Source organism: Stegostoma tigrinum, chromosome 26, assembly GCF_030684315.1.
Source record: "Stegostoma tigrinum isolate sSteTig4 chromosome 26, sSteTig4.hap1, whole genome shotgun sequence".
Lineage (NCBI taxonomy): Eukaryota > Metazoa > Chordata > Chondrichthyes > Orectolobiformes > Stegostomatidae > Stegostoma > Stegostoma tigrinum.
The window spans coordinates 39,853,786-39,865,217 of record NC_081379.1 but is presented as its reverse complement, the minus strand read 5'-3'; the positions used below and the strand labels follow the sequence as shown (position 1 = coordinate 39,865,217).

Here is an 11,432-nt window from a genome sequence, read left to right as displayed (position 1 = left end):
GCGTTCTCGACCACTGTGGGGGGAAAGTTGCGGTCCTTGAAGAACTTGGACACCTGGGATGTACGGGAGTGGAATGCCTCATCGTGGGAGCAGATGCGGCGGAGGCGGAGGAATTGGGAATAGGGGATGGAATTTTCGCAGGAGGGTGGGTGGGAGGAGGTGTATTCTAGGTAGCTGTGGGAGTTGGTGGGCTTGAAATGGACATCAGTTACAAGCTGGTTGCCTGAGATGGAGACTGAGAGGTCCAGGAAGGTGAGGGACGTGCTGGAGATGGCCCAGGTGAACTGAAGGTTGCGGTGGAAGGTGTTGGTGAAGTGGATGAACTGTTCGAGTTCCTCTGGGGAGCAAGAGGCGGCACCGATACAGTCATAGTTTCTAGGTCCTCCATCAGTTTTCGGCATGTTATTTGTGTCTTCCACTGTGAAGACCGACACGAAATAACTGTTTAATGTCTCGGCTATTTCCTCATTCCCAGTTACTAAACTGGTCCTTTCAAGGAAGAGAGGCCAATGTTTACCTTTGTGAGGACAAGGGGAATTCTGTCTTTGTTGTTATTGCAGGGAGGAGGTGTGAGGGCTGAGGTGTGGTAAACGCGAAAGATGTGGTCGAGGGCATTTTCAACCACTGCGGTGGGGGGGGATTGCAGTCCTTGAAAAATGAGGACACCTGGGATGTCCGGGAGTGGAATGCCTCTCTTTGGAAGTAGAGGTGGAGGAATTGGGAATAGGGGATCGCACTCTTTAAGGAAGGTGAGTGGGAGGAGGTACAGTCTAGGTAGCTGTGGGAGTCGGTGGGCTTGAAATAGATATCAGTTTCAAGGTGGTTACCAGAGATGGAGACAGAGAGGTCCAGGAAGGAAGGAGAGGTATAATAGATGGTCCATGTGAATTTAAGGTTGGGTTGGAAAGTGTTAGGAAAGTTGCGGTTGCAGGGGAAGGTGCCGGGTGTGGTGGGGTTGGAGGGCAGTGTGGAGCGAACAAGGGAGTCACGGAGAGAGTGGTCTCTCCGGAAAGCAGACGTGTCCATCGTGGGCCTCCTGCAGTGCCACAATGATGCCACCCGAAGGTTGCAGGAACAGCAACTCATATTCCGCTTGGAAACCCTGCAGCCCAATGGTATCAATGTGGACTTCACCAGCTTCAAAATCTCCCCTTCCCCCATCGCATCCCAAAACCAGCCCAGTTCGTCCCCTCCCCCCACTGCACCACACAACCAGCCCAGCTCTTCCCCTCTACCCACTGCATCCCAAAACCAGTCCAACCTGTCTCTGCCTCCCTAATCTGTTCTTCCTCTCACCCATCCCTTCCTCCCACCCCAAGCCGCACCTCCATCTCCTACCTACTAACCTCATCCCACCTCCTTGACCTGTCCGTCTTCCCTGGACTGACCTATCCCCTCCCTACCTCCCCACCTATACTCTCCTCTCCACCTATCTTCTTTTCTCTCCATCTTCGGTCCGCCTCCCCCTCTCTCCCTATTTATTCCAGATCCCTCCCCCCATCCCCCTCTCTGATGAAGGGTCTAGGCCCGAAACGTCAGCTTTTGTGCTCCTGAGATGCTGCTGGGCCTGCTGTGTTCATCCAGCCTCACATTTTATTATCTTGGATTCTCCAGCATCTGCAGTTCCCATTATCTCAAGTTCAAATTTGAATTGTCTTCTAATTTGCATCTACTTTTCGACCTGTGGTCTTCCTGGAGATTGCCATTGACCCTGTGAATGTTGAAGATTTGAAAGCCTGCATGTAATCCTCGACCTGCATTTAAGACATAGGAGTGGAAGTAAGGCCATTCGGCTCATCAAGACCACTCCGCCATTTAAATCATGGCTGATGGGCATTTCAACTCCACTTCCCTGCACTCTCCCTGTAGCCCTTGTTTCCTATAAGACCATGAGACATAGGAGTGGAAGTTTGGAACAACTGTAACTAATTTACATAATTTGACCTGCAAGGATGGTTTGGCAGTGACATTCGGCATGGACATGTTTGGCCCGTAGGCCTATTTCTGAGCTCTATGACTCTATGACAATGAATGAGTGTGGATAAATGCATGTCATATCTCTTGTGGAGCTGTAAGTCTTTAACACATACATAGAGTGACACTATTGAATATCTGGGCACAGGCAGAGAAGGATGCTATCCCAGCTTGATCAAAAATCAGAAGAACCCAAGTAGGAACATAGAAAATATTGTAGGGGCATGAGTTAGCCATTCATCCTTTGAGTCAGCTCCAGTACTCAACCAGGTGATTGCTGATCTGTACTGTAATTTTCCCTCATTATCCCCACATCCTTTGCTATTGTCAATGTCTAGAAATCTATCAATCTGTCTCTCTCATACTCAATGACAGAAAATTGCACAGATATACCAAACCATTCCGCCTCATCTCAGTCCTAAATGGCCTACCCATTATCCTGAAATTACATCCCCTTGTTCCAACTGGAAAGGATCATTCCTGCATCCACCCTGTGGAGCCCAGTCAGAATATTGTATCTATCCATGAGATCATCTCTCATTCTTCTAAATTCTAGAGAATACAGACACAGTCTCCTCAATCTCTGAAGAACCTTTGCACTCTACATTGCAAGCATACCCTTCCTTTGGCAAGAAGAACAGTGCCCAGCACCCCTCCCCCCCCCCCCCCTCCCAGGCTCTGTTCTAGACTTTTGGAAATTATTTTTGGAAAAGTTTATGAGAAAGACCAATTGCTTAGTTAAATAATTTTGAGTTTCAGTTTTTTGCTTTGAATAGGATAGTCCTGTAGGGGCTTTGGAATCGAATAGTTGTATAGACTACTGTTCCTGAGAAGGAAAGATTAGGTTAGGTTAGATTAGATTTATTTATTGTCACTTGCAAACATATACAGTGAAAAGACTTGTTTAGTGTCACCACAGTCCAGTGCCATCTTGAAACACAGAAAATAAAGCAAGATATTAATGCACTGGAGGTGATCTTTATGTTTCCTCGTCGCTAAACTCTCCAATCGGCTGAGTATGGAGTGAAGAATTAACGTTATTCCCAGACTAAGACGGTGTGTAATGCGAGAAACCTCCACAGAGGCCATATCCTGTCACCTCGTCACCCTTTATTGACACAGGGAGAGTCTTTGACATTGATCCAGTTCCCTCAGAGACAGCTCTCAGAGTGACCAGAACCTCTGACATGCCTGTTTATATCTGTCAGCCAGGGCTCCCTGATTGCACCAAGTTAACAGTCCCAATCAGGGAACTCATATGCTATAAGGTCAAGTGGCTAACCTCGTTGCAACCTCTGCAAGACGACGCCAGGAAATGCAGGGACTCTGGTGTGAGTGTTGGTTGATGGCGTTTTGGGTTCTGTACCAGTGGTGCATGCTGAGTACCAACACAAAAGCTGTTTTGCTTCTTTTCAATCTTTGACTATTTTGGGATTGGTCACAATGCTTTAACTGTGTGTTCAAAATCTTTGATCTTTTTTGTTATAAGTGGATGGTTTGGTCAATTCAATTTTGTCTTTATCACTTTCATTAGTAAGCTTTTGTTTTATTGTTGAAGGAAAATCTGCAGCATTGTGTGCCGGTGTTTTGTGGACAGAGCACTTTGTTAAGACCAGCAAAAATCAAATTGTGATCTATCAAGCCAAGTTCCTGGATCTGGCTTGTGCAAGCAATAACATCAGCTGGGATCATAACATGTACTGTGTACATATCAACATCATGTCCAATTTATGTACAATGTGCAAATGCGCTTTGAGTCCAATGTTTTTATTCTCATTCAGTTCTCGAAAATTGCTGTTTTGATGGTCAAGGAAAAGCTTTGTTTTAAAATTTCATAGAAATTTGAATCATTTTACTATTGAATCATTAAGAAATTGGTCCGACCAGCCCATGGTGTCCGTGTTCCCAAACTACACTAGTCCCATTTGCCTGCATTTGGCCCATATCCCTCAGAATCTTTCATATTAATACATCTGTCCAAATGTCTTTTAAGTGTTGTGGCGGTACTTGCATCCACCACTCCCTCTGGCAGCTCGCTCGACACATGAGCCACTCTCTGTGTAAAACAAAAGTTGCTTCTCATGTGCCTTTTAAATTTTCCTCCTCTCACCTTAAAAATATGCCCCTTAGTTTTGCACTCCCCTCACCCTTGCTATTCACTCTGTCAACGCCCGTTGTCATTTTATAAAATACTTTTCCTTTCTCGAAGAAAGCTGTTGAAATGACACAGTTGCAGCTGTTTGGCCAATCCAGGTGGCTGGACGCTTGGCAATTGAACCCTCCCCCCCTCCCCCCGGGGTGCATCCATCCAGAGTTGGTAGCTTTAGCTCCTGAACAATTTGCAACGGACGTAAAATGGGAAGAGGACCCTCCACATGCCGAATGGCGGACTGCTCTGCAAGTCTCCCCTGGCAGCCGTGGTTCTAACCAGGGTGTCCTGAGATGAAATGGAAGGAGAGGGGACCCACGCTCCCCTGCCCCCCACCTCCCCTCCTGTGTAGGGAACCCACCGTCAAGCCTATGCAGCTACTCTCAGGTACTCATTATCAGCTTCCTGCTGGCAGTTCCGGGATTTGAAAGAGAGAGAGAGAGAGACAGAGGCAGAAAGAGCACTCTGAAGGAGAGGAATTCCCAAAGGGGGCAGAAACACAACAGCAGGCCCTAATTTCCCATTATTCCCACCGGCAGAAGGCAACCTCCCATTATTGTCAGGAATTCATAATTGCCTATTTTTATCCAATACCTTACCCAATGCAACCTTGCAGAAACAGCTGAAATAAACCACACTTGGTTTAAGTTACTGAAGTAGAAAAACAATCATCCAGGAGAAAAACAAGAGCCAGGCAAGAGAAGGAAGCAAATTTATAACACCACAGAGACACACAGCCTCCGATAGCAACACGGTCAGTTTATCAATTTCACATTTTTGTTTCCATCTGTTTCGGTTGAGCCTCGAAATTGCATTTGTGGAACTCCTGGGAAATCTGCAGAAGTGTCTTGCCTTTCGTTTCTGGCAGAAAGAATCCGATGAACAAAGCAGAGAGTAAACTGATGGTAAGAAATGGGATGTAACAGAAACTGCCCAATCCTTCCTGAAAGAGGGAAAAGCACAGATTTGAAATGTAATCATGACTCTGCTGCTACCTTTCACACCTTCTCCTGAAACATTTTTATACTTTTTTAGTCTAATTGCTGCCCCCTTTTGCTCTATGCTACCATCTGATTGAGGTGTACAAGATTATGAGGAGCATGGACAGTAGGGAGTAGGAGCATCTGTTCCCCTGAGTTGAAGGGTCAGTCACAAGGAGACATGGGCTCAGTGTGAGGGGCAGGAGGTTTGGGGGGAATGAGAGGAAAATCATTTTTACCCAGGGATGGCACGGTGGTTCGTTGGTTAGCGCTGCTGTCTCACAGCGCCAGGAACCCAGGTTTGATTCCACCCTCAGACAACTGTCTGTGTGGAGTTTGCGTATTCTCCCTATGTCTGTGTGACTTTCCTCCCACAGTCCAAAAATGTGCAGGTTAGGGGGATTGGCCGTGCTAAATTACCCCTAGTGTCCAGGGATGTGCAGGTTAGGGGAATTGGCCGTGCTAAATTACCCCTAGTGTCCAGGGATGTGCAGGTTAGGGGAATTGGCCGTGCTAAATTACCCCTAGTGTCCAGGGATGTGCAGGTTAGGGGAATTGGCCGTGCTAAATTACCCCTAGTGTCCAGGGATGTGCAGGTTAGGGGGATTGGCTGTGCTAAATTACCCCTAGTGTCCAGGGATGTGCAGGTTAGGGGGATTGGCCATGCTAAGTAACCCCTAGTGTCCAGGATGTGCAGGTTAGGGGAATTGGCCGTGCTAAATTGCCCCTAGTATCCAGGGATGTGCAGGTTAGGGGGATTGGCTGTGCTAAATTACCCCTAGTGTCCAGGGATGTGCAGATTATTGTGGATTAACCATGCTAAATTACCCTTAGTGTCCAGGGATGTGCAGGTTATGGTGGATTGGCCATGCTAAATTACCCCTCGTGTCCAGGGATGTGAAGGTTAGGGGAATTGGCGGTGCTAAATTACCCCTAGCGTCCAGGGATGTGCAGGTTATGGTGGATTGACCGTTCTAAATTACTCATAGTGTCCAGGGATTTGCAGGTTAGGCGAATTGGCTGTGCTAAATTACTCCTAGTGTCCAGGGATGTGCAGGTTAGGGGAATTGGCTGTGCTAAATTACCCCTAGTGTCCAGAATGTGCAGGTTAGGGGAATTGGCCTACCCCTGGTGTCCAGGGATGTGCAGGTTAGGGGAATTGGCCATGCTAAATTACCCCTAGTGTCCAGGGATGTGCAGGTTAGGGGAATTGGCCATGCTAAATTACCCCTAGTGTCCAGGGATGTGCAGGTTAGGGGAATTGGCTGTGCTAAATTACCCCTAGTGTCCAGGATGTGCAGGTTAGGGGAATTGGCCATGCTAAATTACCCCTAGTGTCCAGGATGTGCAGGTTAGGGGAATTGGCCATGCTAAATTACTCCTAGTATCCAGGGATGTGCAGATTATGGTGGATTAACCATGCTAAATTACCCCTAGTGTCCAGGGATGTGCATTTTAGGGGAATTGGCCGTGCTAAATTACCCCTAGTGTCCAGGGATGTGCAGGTTAGGGGAATTGGCTGTGCTAAGTTACCCCTAGTGTCCAGGGATGTGCAGGTTAGGGGAATTGGCCGTGCTAAATTACCCCTAGTGTCCAGGGATGTGCAGGTTAGGGAATTGGCCATGCTAAATTACCCCTAGTGTCCAGGGATGTGCACGTTAGGGGAATTGGCTGTGCTAAATTACCCCTAGTGTCCAGGATGTGCAGGTTAGGGGAATTGGCCATGCTAAATTACCCCTAGTGTCCAGGATGTGCAGGTTAGGGGAATTGGCCGTGCTAAATTACTCCTAGTATCCAGGGATGTGCAGATTATGGTGGATTAACCGTTCTAAATTACTCATAGTGTCCAGGGATTTGCAGGTTAGGCGAATTGGCTGTGCTAAATTACTCCTAGTGTCCAGGGATGTGCAGGTTAGGGGAATTGGCCGTGCTAAATTACCCCTAGTGTCCAGGGATGTGCAGGTTAGGGGAATTGGCCGTGCTAAATTACCCCTAGTGTCCAGGGATGTGCAGGTTAGGGGAATTGGCCGTGCTAAATTACCCCTAGTGTCCAGGGATGTGCAGGTTAGGGGAATTGGCGGTGCTAAATTACCCCTAGTGTCCAGGGATGTGCAGGTTAGGGGAATTGGCCGTGCTAAATTACCCCTAGTGTCCAGGGATGTGCAGGTTAGGGGAATTGGCCATGCTAAATTACCCCTAGTGTCCAGGGATGTGCAGGTTAGGGGAATTGGCCATGCTAAATTACCCCTAGTGTCCAGGGATGTGCAGGTTAGGGGAATTGGCTGTGCTAAATTACCCCTAGTGTCCAGGATGTGCAGGTTAGGGGAATTGGCCATGCTAAATTACCCCTAGGTGTCCAGGATGTGCAGGTTAGGGGAATTGGCCATGCTAAATTACTCCTAGTATCCAGGGATGTGCAGATTATGGTGGATTAACCATGCTAAATTACCCCTAGTGTCCAGGGATGTGCATTTTAGGGGAATTGGCCGTGCTAAATTACCCCTAGTGTCCAGGGATGTGCAGGTTAGGGGAATTGGCTGTGCTAAGTTACCCCTAGTGTCCAGGGATGTGCAGGTTAGGGGAATTGGCCGTGCTAAATTACCCCTAGTGTCCAGGGATGTGTAGGTTAGGGGAATTGGCCGTGCTAAATTACCACTAGTGTCCAGGATTGTGCAGGTTAGGGGAATTGGCGATGCTAAATTACCCCTAGCATCCAGGGATGTGCAGGTTATGGTGGAGTGACCGTTCTAAATTACTCATAGTGTCCAGGGATTTGCAGGTTAGGCGAATTGGCTGTGCTAAATTACTCCTAGTGTCCAGGGATGTGCAGGTTAGGGGAATTGGCCGTGCTAAATTACTCCTAGTGTCCAGGGATGTGCAGGTTAGGGGAATTGGCCGTGCTAAATTACCCCTAGTGTCCAGGGATGTGCAGGTTAGGGGAATTGGCCGTGCTAAATTACCCCTAGTGTCCAGGGATGTGCAGGTTAGGGGAATTGGCCGTGCTAAATTACCCCTAGTGTCCAGGGATGTGCAGGTTAGGGGAATTGGCGGTGCTAAATTACCCCTAGTGTCCAGGGATGTGCAGGTTAGGGGAATTGGCCGTGCTAAATTACCCCTAGTGTCCAGGGATGTGCAGGTTAGGGGAATTGGCCGTGCTAAATTACCCCTAGTGTCCAGGGATGTGCAGGTTAGGGGAATTGGCCGTGCTAAATTACCCCTAGTGTCCAGGGATGTGCAGGTTAGGGGAATTGGCCGTGCTAAATTACCCCTAGTGTCCAGGGATGTGCAGGTTAGGGGAATTGGCCGTGCTAAATTACCCCTAGTGTCCAGGGATGTGCAGGTTAGGGGAATTGGCCGTGCTAAATTACCCCTAGTGTCCAGGGATGTGCAGGTTAGGGGAATTGGCCGTGCTAAATTACCCCTAGTGTCCAGGTATGTGCAGGTTAGGGGAATTGGCCGTGCTAAATTACCCCTAGTGTCCAGGGATGTGCAGGTTAGGGAATTGGCCATGCTAAATTACTCCTAGTATCCAGGGATGTGCAGATTATGGTGGATTAACCATTCTAAATTACCCCTAGTGTCCAGAATGTGCAGGTTAGGGGATTTGGCCATGCTAAGTAACCCCTAGTGTCCAGGATGTGCAGGTTAGGGGAATTGGCCGTGCTAAATTGCCCCTAGTATCCAGGGATGTGCAGGTTAGGGGGATTGGCTGTGCTAAATTACCCCTAGTGTCCAGGGATGTGCAGGTTAGGGGGATTGGCCGTGCTAAATTACCCCGAGTGTCCAGGGAGGTGCAGGTTATGGTGGATTGGCCATGCTAAATTACCCCGAGTGTCCAGGATGTGCAGGTTAGGGGAATTGGCCATGCTAAATTGCCCCTAGTGTCCACGGATGTGCAGATTATTGTGGATTAACCATGCTAAATTACCCTTAGTGTCCAGGGATGTGCAGGTTATGGTGGATTGGCCATGCTAAATTACCCCTCGTGTCCAGGGATGTGAAGGTTAGGGGAATTGGCGGTGCTAAATTACCCCTAGCGTCCAGGGATGTGCAGGTTATGGTGGATTGACCGTTCTAAATTACTCATAGTGCCCAGGGATTTGCAGGTTAGGCGAATTGGCTGTGCTAAATTACTCCTAGTGTCCAGGGATGTGCAGGTTAGGGGAATTGGCTGTGCTAAATTACCCCTAGTGTCCAGAATGTGCAGGTTAGGGGAATTGGCCTACCCCTGGTGTCCAGGGATGTGCAGGTTAGGGGAATTGGCCATGCTAAATTACCCCTAGTGTCCAGGGATGTGCAGGTTAGGGGAATTGGCCATGCTAAATTACCCCTAGTGTCCAGGATGTGCAGGTTAGGGGAATTGGCCATGCTAAATTACCCCTAGTGTCCAGGATGTGCAGGTTAGGGGAATTGGCCATGCTAAATTACTCCTAGTATCCAGGGATGTGCAGATTATGGTGGATTAACCATGCTAAATTACCCCTAGTGTCCAGGGATGTGCATTTTAGGGGAATTGGCCGTGCTAAATTACCCCTAGTGTCCAGGGATGTGCAGGTTAGGGGAATTGGCTGTGCTAAGTTACCCCTAGTGTCCAGGGATGTGCAGGTTAGGGGAATTGGCCGTGCTAAATTACCCCTAGTGTCCAGGGATGTGTAGGTTAGGGGAATTGGCCGTGCTAAATTACCACTTGTGTCCAGGATTGTGCAGGTTAGGGGAATTGGCGATGCTAAATTACCCCTAGCATCCAGGGATGTGCAGGTTATGGTGGATTGACCGTTCTATATTACTCATAGTGTCCAGGGATTTGCAGGTTAGGCGAATTGGCTGTGCTAAATTACTCCTAGTGTCCAGGGATGTGCAGGTTAGGGGAATTGGCCGTGCTAAATTACCCCTAGTGTCCAGGGATGTGCAGGTTAGGGGAATTGGCCGTGCTAAATTACCCCTAGTGTCCAGGGATGTGCAGGTTAGGGGAATTGGCCGTGCTAAATTACCCCTAGTGTCCAGGGATGTGCAGGTTAGGGGAATTGGCCGTGCTAAATTACCCCTAGTGTCCAGGGATGTGCAGGTTAGGGGAATTGGCGGTGCTAAATTACCCCTAGTGTCCAGGGATGTGCCGGTTAGGGGAATTGGCTGTGCTAAATTACCCCTAGTGTCCAGGGATGTGCAGCTTAGGGGAATTGGCCGTGCTAAATTACCACTAGTGTCCAGGGATGTGCAGGTTAGGGGAACTGGCCGCGCTAAATTACCTCTAGTGTCCAGGGATGTGCAGGCTAGGGGAATTGGCCAGGCTAAATTGCACCAGATCATCCAAGGTGCAGGCTAAGGTGGGTTAGCCATGGGGAGTGCAAGGTGACAGAGATACGGTGGGGGTGGGGTCTGGGTGGGATGCTTTTCAAAGGGTCAGTGTAGACCCAGTGGGCTGAATGGCCTGCTTCCACACAGTAGGGATTCTACATCAGCCTGGAATGCACTGCCTGGGAGGGTGGGAGAGGCAGGTTGCCTCACCTCCTTTAAAAAGCATTGGACTGAGCACATGGCATGTCTCAGCATTCAAGGCTATGGGCCACGTGCTGTTAAATGGAAAGAACTTGAAGGCCAGGCGTTTCTCATGGGTCAGTGTGACGTGATGGGCCGAAGGGCCTCTTCTGCACTGTGTAATTCTATAAACCATGTTGTCATTTAATTCCTCAACCTCTGTCATATGTCATCCTCACTCTTCCTTCCCTTTCTCTGTAACCATTCTAAACCAGCTACATTCCTGACCCTTCCAATTTTACATACGATATGCATCGGAGAATATGACCCCTCGGACCCCTGGATGGCGAAGCACTTCCTTTTAAATTAGCCATCGTATTCCAATTTATTTCTCATATTTTTGTATCACGTTCCCTTAAATCAATACTACTTGCTTTAACCACTGACACCCTGTGCTTGTTGGGTTCTACATTCTCGCCACTCTTTTGGGAAAGGCATTCCTTCTTGAATTCCCCATGGGGTTTCTGGGTATCTATCTTAAAGTTCTAGGGATGGTCAATGAGCTTGTTGAGCAGAGTGGTAGTGCTGAATAAAGCCAACAGCACAGGTTCAGCCCTTGTACTGGATATAGGAGTTTTACTGGAGACATGCCTCCTCACCAAGCTCCACACTTATGGAGTGTTTATCTTCAAACGACACATAGCCTCTCCCTGAAGGTAAAATCCTATGGTCTTTTGTGGACCATGGCTCCATGCCATACAATGTTAAAGTTCTTTGGAAAAGCCATGTTATGATCGCAGCCGGTCGTGCTACAAGACAAGTCAGATCCCAGAGTGAAACCTGGCTTGAACATA

The 11,432-nt window shown here is 48.4% G+C and overlaps 1 protein-coding gene across 2 annotated transcripts in view; it reads right to left on the bottom strand.

Moving 5' to 3' along the window:
- Positions 1-4,821: 4,821 nt before the first annotated feature.
- Positions 4,822-11,432, bottom strand: part of LOC125464225 (solute carrier family 2, facilitated glucose transporter member 11-like) — a 42,117-nt gene continuing 35,506 nt past the window's right edge. For both annotated transcript variants that reach the window (XM_048556452.2, XM_059655115.1), the window contains exon 12: positions 4,822-5,066. In XM_048556452.2, the coding sequence (XP_048412409.2) occupies positions 4,893-5,066 (174 nt within the window). In that variant the 3' untranslated portion in view covers positions 4,822-4,892. The remainder of the gene's footprint in view (positions 5,067-11,432) is intronic.